This window comes from Hypomesus transpacificus, chromosome 11, assembly GCF_021917145.1.
Source record: "Hypomesus transpacificus isolate Combined female chromosome 11, fHypTra1, whole genome shotgun sequence".
Lineage (NCBI taxonomy): Eukaryota > Metazoa > Chordata > Actinopteri > Osmeriformes > Osmeridae > Hypomesus > Hypomesus transpacificus.
The window spans coordinates 19,047,740-19,070,619 of record NC_061070.1 but is presented as its reverse complement, the minus strand read 5'-3'; the positions used below and the strand labels follow the sequence as shown (position 1 = coordinate 19,070,619).

The following is a 22,880-nucleotide window of genomic DNA, read 5'->3' as shown; positions in this document are numbered from 1 at the left end:
GTGTGTGTGTCCTCAGGAGGTGGAGAGAGATGAGGGTTACCTCCTCTTCCTCGCTACTGGCCTCCTCCTCCTCCTCCTCGTCCTCGTCCTCGTCGTCCTCCTCGCTGCTGGAGCTCTCGTCCTTCACCTCCGTCCTCCAGGCACCGGGGACCGAGGCCTGGCGCTGGAACTCCAGAGCCGCATCCAGCGCTGACACACACACACATTGTTCAACCTTTCAAAACTTTTTTGGTGGTAAATATTTTGTAAACCTTTCTAAACTTTTCCCCCCACACACGTAGTGAACAGAGACGGGTGAACCTCATCAATGATGAAAACCTGTTTTTGTAAACTTCTAAAATGTATTTTCAACAAAATATCTTAAGTAAGGAGCATGGATTTAAAATCTAAGAAGTTGAAAGTACAGATATTTGTGTAAAAAATGTAAGGAGCGAAAGTAAAAAGTTGTCAGAAAAATAAATAGTGAAGTAAAACACTAATACCAAAAAAATCGACTTAAATACAGTATTTGGATTTGTTACTTCCCATCTTTGGTTATGCAACATTTACACATCACTGTGTTGAGACAGTAACCTAGCAACCTGGAGGTTCTCATCAGTCATGCTTTATCCCTGTACTCCATATAAACCAGTTCACTACTGGGGGAGAGGGGGGGCTGTGTGTGTAGAAGTGGGGAAGTGGGTTTTAACTGTGATTAGGCATTTGGCATAACCCAAACCTAAATACACACACACACACACACTTGATTTGGCCATCTAGGTTTTGACCAAAAGGTCCGGCTGATGCTTCGCCATGTGAAAGCTGGCCACAACCACATGAGATAAGTGTTGATGCATACACTGCTCTACAATAACACTACACACAGAAGGGACATGTTGGCTGGGTAAATGGCTAGGATCACTGTGAATGACAGCACTATCATTTCAACAAGGATTCAACAGTAGAGACACTCAATTATGCCTCAGTCCCTGGATCAACACTGAGCTACCTGGAGGAAAACAATACTAGACACTGAAACACCAGGTGGCAAGCTGAGGAGGGGGGGGGGGGGGAGAGGAGGGAGGGAGAAAAGAGAGGGAGAGGAGGGAGGGAGAGGAGAGAGGGGAGAGAGGGAGAAAGAGAAAAGATGAAGGGGGGAATGAAGGAGAAAAGGGCGGGGGAGATCTAGAGGGAGGGAGATAGATGTTGTTTTCACCTCTCCACCTTTAACTCTCCACCACCAGCAGCATCATCATCATCATCTGCATTCAGCCACTCAGGTGGGGCTTAAGTAGCACCTAACAAGCTCTACAACACTGTCTTCTTTTACACAGCATTACATGTCACAATCAGCAGCCGGCTGCCTGTGTGAATACTAAGGGGCTGATAAGCTGAATCCAGAAGTAATTATGAGCAGAGAGCAGGGGTGTCATACAGGGAGGCTTTCAAACAGAAATAGACCGAGAGGAGCTCCCTCCCTCCCTCGTACCAGAAACACACCCTGACATCTCTCCCTCCTGCTCCAGTCTGGACGGGGTCTGGACTCACCTGGCTTCAGCACTGCATCTGCTCTGGGGGGAGAGCGACCATCCACCTCCCTCACGTCTTTCCTCAGCACGGTGTAACTGCAACACACACACAGCAGTGTTTCCCACACATAGACTAATTTGTGGCGGTGCGCCACAGAATCAACACCGGCCGCCACACATTGCGTTTCGTAAACATTTTTTTTTTTCGCTATTTAGGTAAAAACACGCAGCGTATTCGTTCAGCTGCATTTCCTTTCCCTGCTCTCCCTCCGTCTCTTTCACGCACGCGTCTTTCTCACATACACACACAGTCACTACGTCAGCACACGTTAGCAACGATGCATACGCCGTTCTAGTGAGACCGACAGCTACATCAGCGAGCCTTCAGCATTAGTGCCGTAGCTAAAGGTCTAGGAAAGTTGAGGCTACTTTTCGCTAGGTACCGACGGACATGTCTTAATCGAAGGTTCCCCTTCGTTGTTTTGGTGAGAAGTTTCAAGAGCTAGCTACTTACCCGGCGTCATGGAGCCGACCAGTTAAATAGTTATTTAGCACCCTGTATGCAGCGTCGCTACCTGCATATGCAGAAATTATTTGTTTGTTGTTGTTGATTGATTTTGTGAATTATTTCGACCCCCCCCCCCGGTCTGACATGAAACAACACCCCCCCCCCCCCCCCCGCCACATATAGCTTTCTAATCTGTGGGAAACACTGCACAGGCCATCTTTGTAAATAAGAATGTTGTTCTTAAATGATTCTGCCTGGTTAAATAAAGGTTAAAAACAAATACAGTATTAGCTAGGCCAGCCTGCTGCAGCAGGGCAGTAAGAGGGAGGGCAGCAAATGAACACAACTTCTGGAGTGTGCGTATTGCCATGGAGAGAGGTGAGGTTATGTGGTCAACACAGACACAGCAGGACAGCCTCAGGCACAACACCTGCACTACACTGAGACACAACACCTGCACTACACTGAGACACAACACCTGCACTACACTGAGACACAACACCTGCACTACACTGAGACACACAACACCTGCACTACACTGACACACAACACCTGCACTATACTGAGACACACAACACCTGCACTACACTGAGACACAACACCTGCACTACACTGAGACACACAACACCTGCACTACACTGAGACACAACACCTGCACTACACTGAGACACACAACACCTGTACTACACTGACACACAACACCTGCACTACACTGAGACACAACACCTGCACTACACTGACACACACAACACCTGTACTACACTGAGACACACTACACCTGCACTACACTGACACACACAACACCTGCACTACACTGACACACAACACCTGCACTACACTGAGACACAACACCTGCACTACACTGAGACACAACACCTGCACTACACTGAGACACAACACCTGCACTACACTGAGACACAACACCTGCACTACACAACACCTGCACTACACTGAGACACACAACACCTGCACTACACTGAGACACACAACACCTGCACTACACTGAGACACAACACCTGCACTACACTGAGACACACAACACCTGCACTACACTGAGACACAACACCTGCACTACACTGAGACACACAACACCTGCACTACACTGAGACACACAACACCTGCACTACACTGACACACACTACACCTGTACTACACTGACACACACTACACCTGCACTACACTGACACACAACACCTGCACTACACTGAGACACAACACCTGCAATACACTGAGACACACAACACCTGTACTACACTGACACACACTACACCTGTACTACACTTACACACTACACCTGCACTACACTGAGACACAACACCTGCACTACACTGAGACACAACACCTGCACTACACTGACACACACTACACCTGCACTACACTGAGACACACAACACCTGCACTACACTGATACACACAACACCTGCACTACACTGAGATACAACACCTGCACTACACTGACACACTACACCTGCACTACACTGAGACACAACACCTGCACTACACTGAGACACAACACCTGCACTACACTGAGACACAACACCTGCACTACACTGACACACACTACACCTGCACTACACTGAGACACAACACCTGCACTACACTGAGACACACAACACCTGCACTACACTGAGACACAACACCTGCACTACACTGAGACACAACACCTGCACTACACTGAGACACACAACACCTGCACTACACTGACACACAACACCTGCACTATACTGAGACACACAACACCTGCACTACACTGAGACACAACACCTGCACTACACTGAGACACACAACACCTGCACTACACTGAGACACAACACCTGCACTACACTGAGACACACAACACCTGTACTACACTGACACACAACACCTGCACTACACTGAGACACAACACCTGCACTACACTGACACACACAACACCTGTACTACACTGAGACACACTACACCTGCACTACACTGACACACACAACACCTGCACTACACTGACACACAACACCTGCACTACACTGAGACACAACACCTGCACTACACTGAGACACAACACCTGCACTACACTGAGACACAACACCTGCACTACACTGAGACACAACACCTGCACTACACAACACCTGCACTACACTGAGACACACAACACCTGTACTACACTGACACACACTACACCTGTACTACACTGAGACACAACACCTGCACTACACTGAGACACAACACCTGCACTACACTGACACACACTACACCTGCACTACACTGAGACACACAACACCTGCACTACACTGAGATACAACACCTGCACTACACTGACACACTACACCTGCACTACACTGAGACACAACACCTGCACTACACTGAGACACAACACCTGCACTACACTGAGACACAACACCTGCACTACACTGACACACACTACACCTGCACTACACTGAGACACAACACCTGCACTACACTGAGACACACAACACCTGCACTACACTGAGACACACAACACCTGCACTACACTGACACACTAGACCTGCACTACACTGAGACACAACACCTGCACTACACTGAGACACAACACCTGCACTACACTGATACACACAACACCTGCACTACACTGAGACACAACACCTGCACTACACTGAGACACAACACCTGTACTACACTGACACACACTACACCTGCATTACACTGAGACACAACACCTGCACTACACTGAGACACTACACCTGCACTACACTGAGACACAACACCTGCACTACACTGAGACACAACACCTGCACTACACTCGAGACACAACACCTGCACTACACTGACACACAACACCTGCACTACACTGAGACACAACACCTGCACTACACTGACACACAACACCTGCACTACACTGAGATACACAACACCTGCACTACACTGAGACACAACACCTGCACTACACTGACACACAACACCTGCACTACACTGACACACAACACCTGCACTACACTGAGACACAACACCTGCACTACACTGAGACACACAACACCTGTACTACACTGACACACACTACACCTGCACTAGGTGCTGATCAGCTGTGATACTGCTTGGTGCTGATCGGCTGTGATACTGCTTGGTGCTGATCAGCTGTGATACTGCTTGGGGCTGATCAGCTGTGATACTGCTTGGGGCTGATCAGCTGTGATACTGCTTGGGGCTGATCAGCTGTGATACTGCTTGGTGCTGATCAGCTGTGATACTGCTTGGGGCTGTACAAATCTAATCTGATATGTAGCGAAGACTCACATTGTTGTTTTATTCCTGTGAGAGCCACAACACTGTTGTCAGCCTCTGTGTTAACAACACTACCATTACCATGCCAACAGACAACACTACCATGCCAACAGCAAGTTTTAAACGCAGGGACGAGTACATCATCGGAAAGTTACCGTTTCCATGCTGATAGGAGCATCTTATGATCTAACTGTTACTTTGAACATTCCGCGACACTTCAGTGTTTACAGAAACGGTTGGAAAGTTGCCGCCTTCCCATTAGCTCCTAACTCAGCCAAACAGATGTTGTTTCCCAACAATATAAACAACTATTGAAAGTCAGGGTCTTAGAGAACTCTGTTCCTAATGGTGTTGCTGCCTGTGCTGTGCCTAGCTGCAGCTCCAGGATCAGCCTGTAGAGGGCGCTCCTGAACCAAACCCAGGACAGCAGCACAGTTCCACTGTGTACCCTACTCACTGACATTCACCCACACACCCCCTCACACACCTCCTCACAGTCACACCCACACCCCCACACCAACCCACCCTCACTCACACCCTCAGCCCCTGACACACACCCTCACCCCCTCACCCCCTGACACACCCCCTCACCCCCTGACACACCCCCTCACCCCCTCATCCCCTCACCCCCTGACACACACCCTCACCCCCTCACCCCCTGACACACCCCCTCACCCCCTGACACACACCCTCACCCCCTGACACACACCCTTACCCCCTCATCCCCTCACCCCCTGACACACACCCTCACCCCCTCACCCCCTGACACACCCCCTCACCCCCTGACACACACCCTCACCCCCTCATCCCCTCACCCCCTGACACACACCCTCACCCCCTCACCCCCTGACACACCCCCTCACCCCCTGACACACACCCTCACCCCCTGACACACACCATCACCCCTTCACACACTCAAAGCGACTGAGGACTTACAACTTTCCGTCCTTGAAGGAGCGGACGAAGATGTTGTCCTTTTTCATGGTGACGTCGTCATGGCAATCCGGGGAGATGACCTTGTTGAGGAGAAACAGTCAGAGTGAGGATATTGTCTTTCATCGTTTATCAACTTTTCAGCTTTGTCACTGGTTCCTACGGATGTTAGTCAGTAAGACATAATGAATTATTTTGCCGTTCCAATAACACATCACTACTACCTGACCCACAATCTAAAATAACTCAAATTAAATAAATAAAAGACAATCTTCAGGCCTCTGGTGACGCTGTATCGATTGTGACGGCCTGAGCTCAAAATAAGCCATCAAATAAAAAACTAAGGAAGACAGAGCGAGATTCAATATGCTGGGAGAGTGCTCCCAGCATGCTTCACTCTGCTGTTTACTGTGTGAGGACGACAGCAGGGGTCTGGCCTGCGGAAGACTACAGGCTCCAGACTACAGGCTCCAGGACACTACCCACCTCCTGGAGGTTTGATCTACACAGCCAAGCCAAGCCTCATCTCCGCCCACATCGCAGTTTCCTTTCAAGATTTCTCATCTTTCATTTCCTTCTGTCCTTTGCCGCTCTCTCTCTCTCTCCTTCCCTGTTTCTCTGTCGTGAGTCTCCACCCCTCCCTCCCAGACTCCCTCCTCACGTCCCACCTGAGCTACAAGACATCTGTTTGTTCCTCCTCCTCCTCACCTCGCCTTAGCAACAGCTCCCAGCGTGCTGTGCGGTGCCACAGCAGGGCTCTGCAGTACCGCGGGCCGCCACCAGGAGGCAGTGTGGCGGCCGGCGGCAGCAACAGCACGCCAAGAACAACAAACCCTGGAGGCGGAGCCTGCTGACTACACAGGAACACTTAAAGGGCCAGTGTCTGTGTCTCTGCTGTTCCCCATGATCCGCCTGTACCACTTACATAAACAAACAAGGCCTGTCACTATGTCCCTGGCTGCTCTCCCCCACGCAGAGCAGCACACAGAGCAGCACGCAGAGCAGCACGCAGAGCAGCATACAGCCAGGGTGTAGGGTGGCAGGGAAGGGCACACACTGAGTGATGATTTACACATCAAAACACAAGCCAGCTCTAAGGCATTTCAGCTACTGGTTCCAAGGCGCTTGCAGAGCAGCTGCTGTCTTTAAAACGCTGCAGGATTCAGTCATCCAAACCAATACTGCTTTTCTGCAAATCAATCAAATTGAGGCACTTTTGTGTGTTTAAAAAAAACCCATCTTTAAAGAGGAGACTGCCTAGCCCACTGTAACAGCTAACAGCTCTGACAGAGCAGCCAGTTTGGAGAAATTACGTAACAGCTCTGACAGAGCAGCCAGTTTGGAGAAATTACGTAACAGTCCAGTTCAGATGAAACGCTCTAATCCTGAGGATGAAGAGAACGCCAGGGGGGTTAGACCAGCCGGCAGCACACACATGCATGTGTGTGTGTGTGTGTAAACATGTGTGTGTGTGTGTGTGTGGTCACTCACCAGAGCAGGGTACCACGTGGTCTTCTTCTTGTCTCCCGTGACGACGGCCTCCACACACACCACCTTCCCGAACAGATCCTCATTCTGCTTCTGGTCCCCCTCCTCCTCCTCACTGGAGGATGAAGATGACTCCTCCTCCTGGCTGTGAGGAAGCACACACACGTACACACGCTCAGACACGTCTACACCCAAACACCTCCACCACCTCCTCTCCCTGCCTGCCTGGAGGAGTCAGTGGAGAACCACGCCACAGCAGCAAGACTACAACCAAACAGGCCAATAACACGCTGAAGCAGGGAGACAGCGACATAACCAAGCAGACAGTGTTACTGTAACAGTGTCAGTGTAAGGGGGGGAGGGAGTCAGATGGCTGAGCGGTTAGGGAATCGGGCTATTAATCAGAGGGTTGTCGGTTCGATTCCCGGCTGTGCCAAAATGACGTTGTGTCCTTGGACAAGGCACTTCACCCTCCTTGCCTCGGGGGGAATGTCCCTGAACTGCTAAATGACTAAATGTGATGTAACAGTGTTACACTGTAATAGTGTTAGTGTAACAGTGTTACACTGTAATAGTGTTAGTGTATCAGTGTTACACTGTAATAGTGTTAGTGTATCAGTGTTACACTGTAACAGTGTTAGTGCATCAGTGTTACACTGTAACAGTGTTACTATAACAACCTGCGCAGACCCAGTTGTTTACTCCCAGCTCATTACAGCGGACAGACAGAGGAGCTCAGACAGTGGAGTTCATTGTGATGAAGACACAGTGCCAAGCACCGAGAAAACACACGCACACACGATCACAGAGCAATAAAAGCTTGCAGAAAGCCATGTCCGGCAGAGCTAGCAGAGCTAGCAGAGCTAGCAGAGCTCCTCTCCATCCTGGTTCACTATGTCAGAGACAGAGCACCTGTGACCTAGCTCAGGAAGCTTCTGGTGTAACTGTGGTGCAGAGAGGAGCCTAACAATCCAGACCCACTCTGTTGAGAATGTCTAACGTAGGACAGTAAGAAGCAGTCAGTCCTGGTCCTCCCTGAGACTGAAGCTGTACGGCTGTGCAGCCGGGGCTGTTCAGGGTACAGAGAGCAGAGCTATGAGATGGTGTCCCTGGGCCAGTCTGAGAGAGTGCACCAGGGCCGTCTTCAGCCAAGAAAATGATTGTGTCTACTGCAACGGTATACTGCTCAGACTGATGGACAGTCTTCTTTATTCTCTCCCTCACACACACACTAATGGGTTTACACACTCTCTCTTCACACACACACACACACACACACAGATTCCAAACTCGGAAGAAGAAAGCAGGAACTCCTCCCCCAGCCTCAGGGACTGTTACAGGAAGGTCGACAGAGAGGGAGGGAGATAGCAAGAAAGACACAGAGAGAGAGAGAGAGAGACACAGAGACACACAGAGAGAGACAGAGACACAGAGACACACAGAGAGAGAGAGAGACACAGAGAGAGAGAGAGAGAGACACAGAGAGAGAGAGAGACACACAGAGAGAGAGAGAGAGAGACACAGAGAGAGAGAGAGAGAGAGAGAGAGAGAGAGAGAGAGAGAGAGAGAGAGAGAGAGAGAGAGAGAACTAAGCTCAGAACCCTCCACCGCCTGCTCCCCCCCGTCTCGTCTCGTCTCTCCCCGTCTCTCTTCCCCTCTCCTCCCCCCTGGTCTCCCCCCCCCCCCATGCTGTGCTAACTCTGGCTGGTAGGGTGCTACTCACACTGGGTTTGAGCGCCGGCCACGGTTGCCCTTCTTGCCGATGACAGGAGTTCCAAAGTGCTCTGGGTTGGTGAGAGGCAGCCTGTCCAGGGTCTGGAACACAGAGTCAACATCTAAATCAGACCCAAGCAAACGAGCTGTGATTCACCTACTCCTGCCTGAGAGGAAACTGATGTGCATGTGTAGCAGAAAGGGGGTGGAGGCAGGGACGTGTTGTGGTGTTGACAGGGTGACTGGCCTCGCTCTCTGCAAAGTGACGCGCTCCTTTGAGACACAGAGAGGAGCGGCGGAGGGTCTTCTCATCACCGTCATCGAACACTGCAGAGACACAGACAAGGAAACAGCTGAATGTAGGACAGAGCGTCTGCACACACACACGCGCGCGCACACACACACACACCACTACCCTCCAGGGCCACACCAGACAACACACTCCTCCATCTCTGTTCCAGTATCCCTCCTGCTCTAACACAGCCCGCTGCTCCCACCGTACCATGAGAACTGTTGTTCTTCAGAAACACACAGCCAAGCAATCAGACTGTGTTCCAGCTCACTGCTTAATATCACTTCAAGGATCCCTCAACTGGAGCGTCAGAAAATAGGACAGGGAACGCAGCCCCCAGAACTGCTTCCTGGGAGGGTTTGTGTAACCTGCGTGGGAGAGGGGAGGGGGGATGTGTGGGTGAGACAGGAGGGGTAAGAGCTCTCCTCAGACTCACCCACAGTGTAGATGCTGGCATCTGTCAGCTTGGTGATGGTGGCTTCCTGATAAACTCCATCCTGGTTCTTGACCTCCACAGCAGCTCCCACCTGCAGAATCACACAGACACGTGTCACCTGGACACGCCCTCACCTGGACACGCCCTCACCTGGACACGCCCTCATCTGGACACACCCTCACCTGGACACACCCTCACCTGGACACACCCTCACCTGGACACACCCTCACCTGGACACGCCCTCACCTGGACACACCTCACCTGGACACGCCCTCACCTGGACACACCCTCACCTGGACACGCCCTCACCTGGACACTCTTGTAATGCTGCTAGAATGGTTTTATACAGGAACTAAAGCGTCAAATTGTGATTGAATGCTGCTGTGGTTTTCTGGATTGACATAGGAGCTGTTTCTGTAGTAAAATCACTGGTAAACATCTGCTACAGGATATGAGCAGCCGGAGAGCTGAACTCCGTAGCTCTGAAGTCGTATAAAAGAAAGCATCCCAAAAAAGATTCAGTAATGATCTGTTTCCAAAACAAGACAAGAGAGTCGCAGTGATGCTTAGAAAGAAGGACTGAACCTTCCTTGTAGAAGCAGAACTGAAACAGCACCTCCTCTCCCAATCACCTTCAAACTAGCTGCTTGTGTTGAACCCTGTGATGAGTATGGGACTAAAGTAACAGAGCTGTGTGCTGAATCCCCAGCCTAGCCCCAGCCCCAGCCCTAGCCCCAGCCCCAGCCCCAGCCTCAGCCCCTAGCCCAAGCCTCCAGCCCTCTGCCCCAGCCTCAGCCCCTAGCCCAAGCCTCCAGCCCTCTGCCCCAGCCTCAGCCCCTAGCCCAAGCCTCCAGCCCCAGCCCCAGCCTAGCCCCAGCCCCAGCCCCAGCCCCAGCCCCAGCCCCAGCCCCAGCCCCAGCCCCAGCCCCAGCCCCAGCCTCACCTTTAGAGGCCCTCTGATGTGTTCATCTTGGACCTCCGCTGTGGACAGATCTGGTTTAAAGGTCACCTGGGGAAGGGAGAGGAATCAGTAACCAGAGTATACAAATATTTCTCCAAAAAGGAAAGGGATAACACACACACACAAAAGTCTTCCACATAACACACACACACACAGCGCACAGACACACAGCACGCGCGCACACACACACAGTGTGCCCAGCTCCTGACTGCTGGGGTCTCTGGCCAGGGGGCCGGGGGGTCTCTGGTAGATCTCTCTGGATCGATAGCCAGGCTTAACATGATAGGGTAGTCAGGAGCAGGGAGGTCACTGTCACAACACCCTGGTGGTGGGGGGGCTCTTCCTGCCAGCACCCCGCTGGTCAGCCCTCCCCTCCCCCACCCTTCCAACCCTTCACTCCCCTCCCCCACCTCCCTCCCCTCCACTACCGCGGTGAGCTCGTCATAATCTGATCAGCCAGTGATAATCTTGCATGTGACGGCGTATGACAGGCAGTATCCAGCACCCTCTCTCTCCTGCCCTCCTGGTTCTGACATGCAGCATCCGGCACCCTCTCTCTCCTACCCCCTGGTTCTGACAGGCAGCACCCTCTCTCTCCTACCCCCCTGGTTCTGACAGGCAGCACCCTCTCTCTCCTGCCCCCCTGGTTCTGACAGGCAGCACCCTCTCTCTCCTGCCCCCCTGGTTCTGACAGGCAGCACCCTCTCTCTCCTGCCCCCCTGGTTCTGACAGGCAGCATCCAGCACCCTCTCTCTCCTACCCCCCTGGTTCTGACAGGCAGCACCCTCTCTCTCCTGCCCCCCTGGTTCTGACAGGCAGCACCCTCTCTCTCCTGCCCCCCTGGTTCTGACAGGCAGCATCCAGCACCCTCTCTCTCCTGCCCCCTGGTTCTGACAGGTGCTCCAGCTGCAGCAGCGCTGCCTGCACGGAACACATCCTCGTCTTCATGTGCATTATTAAGAGCAGCATGTTCAGAGTGTGGAGATGAAACTGGCCTTCTGTACGCAGCCCACACTGATGCTCCAGCAAGAGACCATGTCCTCTCCTCTCAGAGAGAAACCATGTCCTCTCCTCAGAGAGAAACCATGTCCTCTCCTCAGATAGTTAGACCATCTCCTCTGAGGGAGAGACCATCTCCTCTCCTCTCACAGAGAGACCATGTCCTCTCCTCTCACAGAGAGACCATCTCCTCTCCGAGAGACCATCTCCTCTCAGGGAGAGACCATCGCCTCTCAGGGAGAGACCATCGCCTCTCAGGGAGAGACCATCTCCTCTCAGAGAGAGACCATCTCCTCTCCTCTCAGAGAGAGACCATCTCCTCTCCTCTCAGAGAGAGACCATCTCCTCTCCTCTCAGAGAGAGACCATCTCCTCTCGGGGGTTAGAGGGGTATAGTAAGACTGTCTCTAACAGCCGTTGTTACACGGCATTGTTGACTCAATTCTGATTGGTCAATTACAGCATTCTACAACCTGTTATTTCTGAATAGCAGACCGTTGCTAGCCTAGGAATAACAAACCGTTGTTATGGACGCACTTCTGATCATTTTCACAAAAAGCGATTTTAAATTAATATGTTGTGTCAAATTATCGATATCTGTAATAAGCAGCTGTGTAATAGGCAGAATAATGTGCAGCAAGCTCATGGTGATTCAGAAGATATACTACAGGCTAAGTCGCACAGTCAGGGTGTTTATCGCCAGGTGTAAAGAACAGGTGAACAGGACTCACCTTGGCCTTCACCAGCCTCTTGGCTGTCTTGATCTTGGCTTCACAGAACGCCCCCCTGTACTTGGCACTGACGTCCGTCCCCACTGTCAGGTAGGGGGGTTCCTCCAGAGTCTGGGGGGGAGAGAGAGGGGGAGGTTAGGGGAATATCAACTCTGGTGTGCAGCCCTGGGTGTGGAGGATGTGCCTCAGGGTTAGGGTCAGAGAGCCTGTCCCTCAGTCACACCTCAGGGTTAGGGTTAGAGAGCCTGTCCCTCAGCCACACCTCTGGGCTGGTTAGAGAGCCTGTCCCTCAGCCACACCTCTGGGCTGGTTAGAGAGCCTGTCCTTCAGCCACACCTCAGGGTTAAGGTCAGAGAGCCTGTCCTTCAGTCACACCTCAGGGTTAGGGTTAGAGAGCCTGTCCCTCAGTCACACCTCAGGCTTAGGGTTAGAGAGCCTGTCCCTCAGTCACACCTCAGGGTTAGGGTTAGAGAGCCTGTCCCTCAGTCACATCTCTGGCTGGTTAGAGAGCCTGTCCTTCAGCCACACCTCTGGGTTGGTCAGAGAGCCTGTCCCTCAGTCACACCTCTGGCTGGGCTGGAACAGCTCCCTCCAGGGCACACGTCTTCAGACAAGCTGAAACTGACCCCTTTCCATGATTCATCTGGAAAAACTAATCCCATCTGCTGTTGGTCTGTCCTAGACACCAGCACATGATGCCGATGCCATGCTCAGCATAACAGCAGCTGTTTCAGTGTGAGCACAGCTCTAATGTCTGGTGTCATGACGACATGTTTGTACACTACCCCCAAGGCAGCGAAGACACAGACAGTAAAAAGTGTGCTTTGTTCGATCCATGTATTCCACTCCTCAGCGGGGATCAGCTACCTGCCCAGTAACAAGCGAGGCAGTGAATTCACCAAGACCTTCCACAAACATCAGAGGGCGAGCTACATTACAGCTTCATACTCACACTGACAGGAGAGAGGAGCTGTCCTCAGCAGAAGGGTTTTCACTGAGAACGAATAAAAACAAACATGCTTGCCAGCCCCTGGCAGTGCTCACACTGAAAGCCTCGGTTACACCAGGATACACACACACACACACACGCTTCTTCAGAGAAGGAAGACTGCTCCACCTCCAGCTCTCACACAAACACTTCATTACTATGGAAGCAGTTTAGCTTCACGACCAGCTGGCTCACACAGCTACATGACGGAACATCGATCTACAGCAGCCTCTGTCTGTCTGTCAGACCCAACACAGAGCTGTCTGTCTGTCTGACCCAACACAGCTGTCTGTCTGTCTGACCCAACACAGCTGTCTGTCTGACCCAACACAGCTGTCTGTCTGTCAGACCCAACACAGAGCTGTCTGTCTGTCTGACCCAACACAGCTGTCTGTCTGTCTGACCCAACACAGCTGTCTGTCTGACCCAACACAGCTGTCTGTCAAACCCAACACAGCTGTCTGTCTGTCTGTCTGACCCAACACAGATGTCTGTCTGTCAGACCCAACACAGCTGTCTGTCTGTCTGACCCAACACAGCTGTCTGTCTGTCAGACCCAACACAGCTGTCTGTCAGACCCAACACAGCTGTCTGTCTGTCAGACCCAACACAGAGCTGTCTGTCTGTCTGACCCAACACAGCTGTCTGTCTGTCTGACCCAACACAGCTGTCTGTCTGACCCAACACAGCTGTCTGTCTGACCCAACACAGCTGTCTGTCAAACCCAACACAGCTGTCTGTCTGTCTGTCTGTCTGTCTGACCCAACACAGCTGTCTGTCTGTCAGACCCAACACAGCTGTCTGTCTGTCTGACCCAACACAGCTGTCTGTCTGTCTGTCTGACCCAACACAGCTGTCTGTCTGTCTGACCCAACACAGCTGTCTGTCTGTCTGACCCAACACAGCTGTCTGTCTGTCAGACCCAACACAGCTGTCTGTCTGTCAGACCCAACACAGAGCTGGAACACAGGAGATTGACTAGACCTCCTGCCCTCAACCCCTTCTCTCATTTCCCTTTCACACTCCCTCCAGCCCTCAGAGCGGGGAGGCTGGGAGGTTATCTTGAAGTATGTGTCTGTTAGAGCTCTTAAAATCAACCAGGCAAGTCTGATAACAGACCCAGGCCAGATTTGCAGTTTGTCATAATCACATGACAGCTAGAATAGTGGTTTTGGGAGTAATTACCACAGATAGCCACTGCTCGCGGTGCATTTCTCACTGATATGAATGAAGGGCACATTCCAGATGTGAGCCACATCAACATCTCAGAGAGCCAGGCTCCAGATTAGCTTCCTCCTCCGTAGCACTCTCTCACAACCCATCTCTTCCCTCTCTCACTTTCATTTCTGCAGGCACAACCCCTCCCCCCCCCCCCCCCCCCCCCGTTCCTGCAGGCACAACCCCCCCCCCCCGTTCCTGCAGGCACAACCCCTCCCCCCCCTGTTCCAGCAGGCGCAGCTCCCCCCCTGTTCCAGCAGGCGCAGCTCCCCCCCCTGTTCCAGCAGGCGCAGCTCCCCCCCCCTGTTCCAGCAGGCGCAGCTCCCCCCCCTGTTCCAGCAGGCGCAGCTCCCCCCCCTGTTCCAGCAGGCGCAGCTCCCCCCCCTGTTCCAGCAGGCGCAGCTCCCCCCCCGCTGTTCCAGCAGGCGCAGCTCCCACCCCTGTTCCTGCAGGCGCAGCTCCCCCCGCTGTTCCAGCAGGCGCAGCTCCCCCCCCGCTGGCTACGCTAAGGACCCAGGAATCCCCGGGCCTTCGGGAGAGGAGCCGAAACTCGCTCTGATACGGAGCTCTTCAGACTTAATAAGCTTGAAACCTCCAGCGCCTTAACACCTACTGCCTGGCTGTGTGTGTGTGTGTGTGTGGCTGTGTGTGTGGCTGTGTGTGTGTGTGTGTGTGCAGGGAGAGCATCACCCCCAGCTCAGCAGCATCCTGGCTCCAGCACACTGCACCTGCAGCAGCCGATCTCTTCACACACTCCCTCTGCAGGAGGAGGAAAGTTCTCAGGTCCTTTCAGCTTTTTGATTCTTTCATTTATCTCGCTGGATTGCTACAGTGGCTTTTCTTTATGAATAAACACGTTTATCGTTGATTATTGTTTAGCAACACAACCCGTTTCCTGTATGACTTGCTGATCTGGGATTTTTGGATTGGACAGTCTGTAGTGTGCAGTGAGGATACTCGCTACGTTCATAAGAGACCTTCCCTTTGAAGAGCCTCATCGTCCAGCAGATCAGTCAGAACACAGTCCAGGTGTTGACCCTTTCACTCAGAGTCAACAACTCAAATATGTTGCATGACTGCATTATTGTCACAGAAGAGATTTGACGGTTATAAAACATGCATGAGGAGGCAGTGAGACCTTGAGCCGGCTCCGGTTAGATTACAACATATTTTGTCTTCACTTAGACAACAACATACAGTAGAATCAGCGTGAAAAGCACCCCAGCACCAGTTCAGCTCAATATAAGACAATCTCCAGGTGGTGACCTTTTCAACAGCTGGCTCTGCACATCACAGACACAGTCATGAAACAGTCAGCGCGTCAACGCTATTTCTGGAACAGTCCACAGGGATAGCCTAATCTTAGCATTCCACAACACCATAAAGACACATCTAAGATCCTGAGTTCAGCCTGGAGAGGGCTGTGATCCCAGGGAGCAGCGCAGCCTCCAGAGGGAGCCTGGCCGTCTGAGACCCCCAGGCAGAGGCAGGCTAGTCTGAGACCCCCAGGCAGAGGCAGGCTAGTCTGAGACCCCCAGGCAGAGGCAGGCTAGTCTGAGACCCCCAGGCAGAGGCAGGCTAGTCTGAGACCCCCAGGCAGAGGCAGGCTAGTCTGAGACCCCCAGGCAGAGGCAGGCTAGGCGGGGAGAAGCTGGCCGTCTGAGACCCCCAGGCAGAGGCAGGCTAGGCGGGGAGAGGCTGGCCGTCTGAAACCCCAGGCAGAGGCAGGCTAGGCAGGGAGAGGCTGGCCGTCTGAAACCCCAGGCAGAGGCAGGCTAGGCGGGGAGAGGCTGGCCGTCTGAGACCCCCAGGCAGAGGCAGGGAGAGGCTGGCTGGCTGAGACCCCCAGGCAGAGGCAGGGAGAGGCTGGCCGTCTGAAACCCCAGGCAGAGGCAGGCTAGGCAGGGAGAGGCTGGCCGTCTGAAACCCCAGGCAGAGGCAGGCTAGGCGGGGAGAGGCTGGCCGTCTGAAACCCCAGGCAGAGGCAGGCTAGGCGGGGAGAGGCTGGCTGGCTGAGACCCCCAGGCAGAGGCAGGCTAGGCGGGGAGAGGCTGGCTGAGACCCTGAGGGCCGAGCGTCTCCCAGCAGGCTGACAGATGCATGCAGGACCGCCATGACTGTCTGCACTAACACTGTAGTCCTACTTTGGATGGAGTCCCTGCACAAACTGTACAGCTCTTAATTTATTTGAGCAACAGTCATACTGTACACATATTATTAGTAGTGTGTATTAGAGTATTTTGCATCTTGTCAATTTTTATATTATGCCTTTTCCTTACAGAACTTGTTTTATGTTTCTATATATTTCTACGTACTCTGTTGTTCATGGTTATGCACCAACCCACCAAAGCAAACTCATGTGTGTAAACGTACTTCAGAAACTTCTGATATGGGATCCTGATCTCTGTATTTCTAGATCTTTCTCGACGTATGTAGGCTTCTTTTGGTACAATTAAATTCTGATTTTGTCCATTCCTCTCAGGAAAGCAGTGTATAAAAAAAAAAAAGATATCATACAAGACAATAAAAAACAAAAACAAATTGTAGATATCAATGAAAACAATACAAACATGAAAGTTCTGTGATCCATGTTAATGCAGCTGTTCTCAGCGCTTCCCCCCCCCCCCCCCCCCCCTGGATCAATAACATCCTGCTCTGCTCCATATCTCAACTTAACGATCGCTCCAAACGCTGAGACGTCCTATGACAGCGATAGAATGACAGACCTACCTACAGGTCGCTAACTGTCATCACCATTCCTTTCAATAAACTGGTCCTATTTTGATAATTGCACCCCTGGCGACTGTAATAGTGTTTCCTGTTCCCTAATTGGCGGTGTTACACACCCTGCACCTGGCATCTGTGGCCCATTAGCTCCCATAATAGACCCAGCATCCCATAATAGACCCAGCCCAGATTAGACCTCATTTGGTCAATAACAAACACCAGCACAGAATGCATCCACGTAGCTCGAGATTAGCCAACGTCTTCTAGAGATCACAATCATTTGGAAGGAGAGAGAAGGTAACGTCATCCAGCCAGGACTGCAGCCCCCTGCGGACCGTACCCACGGCCAGCCAGCCTGCCCCTCAACAGAGCCCTCATCACCTGAAGCCTCTACACGAACACCACGCTTTAAAGACCTCTGAACACACCCGTCTCTAAACACAACTGTCTCTGAACACACCTGTTTCTGAACACACCTGTCTCTGAACACACCTGTCTCTGAACACACCGCAACACACCTGTCTCTGAGGACACCTGTCTCTGAGGACACCTGTCTCTGAGGACACCTGTCTCTGAGGACACCTGTCTCTGAACACACCGCAACACACCGCAACACACCGCAACACACCGCAACACACCTGTTTCTGAACACACCTGTCTCTGAACACACCGCATCACACCTGTCTCTGAGGACACCTGCCTCTGAGGACACCTGCCTCTGAGGACACCTGCCTCTGAGGACACCTGTCTCTGAGGACACCTGTCTCTGAGGACACCTGTCTCTGAACACACTGCAACATACCTGTCTAGGGGGGGGGGGGGGGGGGGGGGGGGGTTGTGCGATAGCCTGATGAAGGCAGACTGGCGTTTTGGAATGGAGGGAGAAAACAGGACAGAGTGACACGGAGGATATCGCTATTTTCTTTACAACATAGTTAAGGCGGCAGGCGTGTGTTAACTGTAAATTGCTGCGGGAAACCCTGGCTGTTGCCCCATGAACTGTGTTCAAAAGATTTAAGTAATGCATTTGTTTATGCTGAACAACTGTGCACAGCATCCAGCTACTTCAGGTAAACCCACTATCAACCCACTATTAAACCCACTATCAACACGCTATCAAACACACTATCAACACTATCAACACACTATTAAAAATAAACTCAAGTATATCCATCAGTCCAGTGTGCTTCATGTCACCCTTTCACAACCCAGCAACAACAAAGTATTGTAACTCTTCTGTCCTAAGACTCAATATCTTCAGTTAAAATAACTCAATATTTGGATTGTTTTCTTATGATAACTTCGCGCGATATGAAGTTTTACTTTGAAAACATGTATTTCAAAACATGCTTCAAGATAACTCACCATAAGAGAGCCAGACTAAAGTCACACTAACTAAAACAAACAATATAATTCTCTGTGCTGCCGTTTTAAGAATGAACTGAAACTGTGAAAAAGAATGTGTACTACTATGTAGTAGAATCAACCCGTAATGCAACAAGGCCATTCTCAGCATCTACTGGTAAAGTATTAGCCACATTCATGCTAAAAATACCCCCCAAAAAGGCAGACATGAGAGAATCCACCCCATATTGTGCAACAATGAACGGGTTTGTAACGCTAAACAAAAGAACACGGAAAAGGTATGCAGGAAAGAATTAAGCTTTCTCCGTCAAGCTCACACGCTGTACAATAATCCCGCTTTCAATCACCTCTTTGTCCAGGCCGGTCACTAGCGCCTCGATGGCAGGGGTTGCCATGGCAATGCCATAGATTTAACAACTGAGCATACATTAGATGATTTATAAATTAAATGTTTTTCTTACTTGTTGATTTTAATAGACTGCACAGCAGTTTGCTTAATAGGAAACAACAGTTTGTTCAACAGATCCAATTATGATGCACTGAGCCCCCAAAATTATATATGTATATCACAGTTAAAAAACGGCATGTGTGTGTTCGGGGGATCGGTGTTGCCGTGAACATATGCACATTCAATAAGACAGTGCTCTCCAAACACAACATCTGACTCAACCAATGAGGACTCCTACCCTGCATATGGTTACCATAGAAACAAGAGCAAAAAGCTGCTATCGTGAAAGTATATAACAATCTAAACAGAGCAGCAACTTTCCTGAACGTTGATCGCTCCATGTTGAAAAGAACAAACGTGCAGGATGTCCATATGGCGTGAAATGTACCAACAGCTCAATTTAAAAAGTAACAAATCCTTCAAACAGAGGAAAGTATACACAACTCCAAACGGCATCTCCTGCTTAATGTAAACATTAGGTTAGAATATTAAATCTACTGTATTTACCTTCATCTCCGTCCAAGTCCTCTGTGTCTCTTTCGAGTGACCAGTATGGGGAATCTGACGCTGAAATGTAAAAGTTGAAAGGATATTAGCCATCAATAAATCTAATCAAAGTTGCACCTGCAAACTGCCACCGCAAATAACAAAACAAAATGCAAGAAACTGAACAACGCTAGCTTATTTCACAGTTCAGCTTGTTTAAGTTTGGGTTGTTTTGAGCTGTCATTACCGTGTTTTAAAGGAAAAGTCACGAATTTTCCATTAATCAACTTTTCCCCTACACCGCCACTGGCTTGATTCTCTCTGACCTATGTAACATAAGTTACAGTCATACAAAAGTGTAGTGACCATAGTATTCCGGGATGACTATTAATTTAAAATGTTAAATGTTAAATAATGTATGTAATTCCCTGTGTAGTCAAAGTCCCTAAGAGCGCGTGGAACCCACATCGAGGCAATCGGTTGGCTATCAAAGTAAAGTAGCCTGTGGCAAGGCAAAAAAGGTTCCCTCTTTGATTGCAAATGGCCAGAGGCGTTTTTGCTTTTAAAAAGGGGGTCATCGGTGGACGAAAATGAATCCTAGTGTACGGGAGAATCATGTGGCGACAACTACAGTAGCCTGTTTTTTTGACCAGGTTAGCGTAATGTCTACTTGTGTGTAATACTGCACTGGGCAGGCGACGGCAATGGATGACGCCATTTCTGTAGCTGCCAGTCTGCAATACAACATTTCACTAGTCGGAAGATCGCGAGCACTAACAATCGCATTCGGAAATATGATTGGTATCAATCTGTTTCTCAAAACCATTGCTCTATGCTATGCAGTGACATTGTTTTAGAATGTAATTGAGGAAATGGCGTTTGACTTATCATTGTCCGACTAAATCCTACTATCAACATGGCACAGTACGCAGCCCTCCACATATTCCGTTGCACAGTTGTGCGATATTGGTAACACAAAACAAGCAAGACTTGGTTAACAACTGACTCGAGTCGTTTATTAATGCTAAATACACTGTACGTTACATGAGATGTATTGGAACACGACAAAGTTGCTTGAAGTAACATCGCGGTCAGAGTGAAGGTATATTTCGCTTGCCGTCTTCACATGCATGTTGATCTCTTCGAGTATCGCTACAAATTTGCTGACGGTCGACGAGTAGCCTAAGCTACACGGGGCTGTCTCTGACAAAGGAACAAATTGACAAAACATCTCGCAACAAGGTCAAATGATTTAGATAACATGTCGTGATTGTATACACGAAACCGCAATTTCAATCGGATACGTGGAAATTGGTGTTTAAGATTATACACTTTAAACACGTTTCCAGACGATGTTCGCAGTGGCTACAATGTCACCCCAACCCAGACAATTTTCTGGTCTAGTCCTCGGTCTCAACATGTCAATGCATTGCATACGGGAGTAACCTTAGCAGGTATTCTCCCTTCGCCCCTTCCCATAACAAGCTGAAGTAAAGCCTGCAGCTTAGCGGTCAACTATTACAGCTTGCCCTGGCCATAACTATGATGGGCTGTGCCAGCCATTTCTGCTCACTCATATTTCGACTACGACTAGGACAACAGAAGTATATCTCCGCTCTGCTAAAAATAATTACATTCCTAATTAAATATCCAGCTATATAGTGCCTACACACAGCGATGTAATATGTTGTGGTCTAATATTAGTTAACGTTCGCTGCTGAAAATATGGCTAGTCTAGCTACATTGCACTCGGAAGCTAGCGTTTACGTTACAATGCACAAAAGAGTCTAGACTAGCTGGCATTCAATGAGACTTCTCAAAAGTCTTGATCAGATCAGTGCAACATAACAAACTTATTTGAAATAACACGGAAAATACTTTCCTTTGCTTAAGCCAAGTACCCTTACGTAAGGGATAGGTCCATGCTATCTACACAAACAGCATTTGACTAATCGGTTCAGCGGTGGATAGTTTGTTTTTAATAACGTTTCTTTGCTAGCTACACTCGAAAATTCCACCAGTCGTGTGCTATGCTCTCGCTGCATTTATTTAGCGACCGTGGCTAACGTAATCCACAATGTACTCGACACGAAAAAAGTAGTATTGCTAGTCAACCTATCTTCATAACATGTAGCCAAAATATTGATGGCTGGCAGTCTACAAGTTCAAATTGACTAACTGAATAAATATATGTAGTAATAGCTAGCCTTGCTATCTAGTTCATTCATTATTTTAGGGTATCCATCTAGTCAAGGTTTAGGCAAACCTAGGCAATCTTGCCCCACTGAGTTTGAGGATATTTCTTTTCAGCATTGAAATAGAAGATCAGCCTAGAAATCTTGTTAGCAATTTCTTCACAATGCTTGACAAAATACAAATGACTTACCTATGCAGTCAAGTTGAGAAACTGGTTTCTTCTTTGACTGAATGTTGAAATTAATCCATACGATCATTTACGTAAATAATGTGTCAGATTTTGAGCGTCGCCCGTTCTACAGTACCCGGTTGGTGTGGATTCGACAAAGTCGTTGCTAACTAGCCCTCCAAAGCCGTGTTGGTCGCCTGCTCTTTCTCTGATCTCTCGCCTTTCTCAAACTGAATGACAGAACACAAAACCACCCACAAACCACACTGTGTTTTTCCATTGGATAACTCGTTAGTGTTAACGCCCAATACTCGATATTATTGGTTGGTCTTGAAAAAAATAAAATCCTAACATTTTAATGACGACATGGAAAGGCCGAATTGAGGGGTAGCTGGGAAATGTAGTCTTACAGACTTCACGAGGCATACATTCACAGGAGATCATACTTGCCACTAAACTGCAACTCCCAACATTCTCCACG

At 50.1% G+C, this 22,880-nt stretch overlaps 1 protein-coding gene across 3 annotated transcripts in view; it reads right to left on the bottom strand.

The window, feature by feature from the left end:
* arid4b (AT-rich interaction domain 4B) overlaps nucleotides 1-22,623 on the bottom strand; it is a 33,856-nt gene extending 11,233 nt beyond the window's left edge. For all 3 annotated transcript variants that reach the window (XM_047029114.1, XM_047029115.1, XM_047029116.1), the window contains exons 1-11: nucleotides 22,421-22,623; nucleotides 20,056-20,115; nucleotides 12,803-12,913; nucleotides 11,056-11,121; nucleotides 10,113-10,203; nucleotides 9,632-9,711; nucleotides 9,395-9,486; nucleotides 7,675-7,816; nucleotides 6,187-6,266; nucleotides 1,528-1,604; nucleotides 41-189 (exon numbers count right to left, since the gene is read on the bottom strand). In XM_047029114.1, the coding sequence (XP_046885070.1) occupies nucleotides 41-189; nucleotides 1,528-1,604; nucleotides 6,187-6,266; nucleotides 7,675-7,816; nucleotides 9,395-9,486; nucleotides 9,632-9,711; nucleotides 10,113-10,203; nucleotides 11,056-11,121; nucleotides 12,803-12,913; nucleotides 20,056-20,061 (894 nt within the window). In that variant the 5' untranslated portion in view covers nucleotides 20,062-20,115; nucleotides 22,421-22,623. The remainder of the gene's footprint in view (nucleotides 1-40; nucleotides 190-1,527; nucleotides 1,605-6,186; nucleotides 6,267-7,674; nucleotides 7,817-9,394; nucleotides 9,487-9,631; nucleotides 9,712-10,112; nucleotides 10,204-11,055; nucleotides 11,122-12,802; nucleotides 12,914-20,055; nucleotides 20,116-22,420) is intronic.
* Between the last annotated feature and the right edge of the window lie 257 nt (nucleotides 22,624-22,880).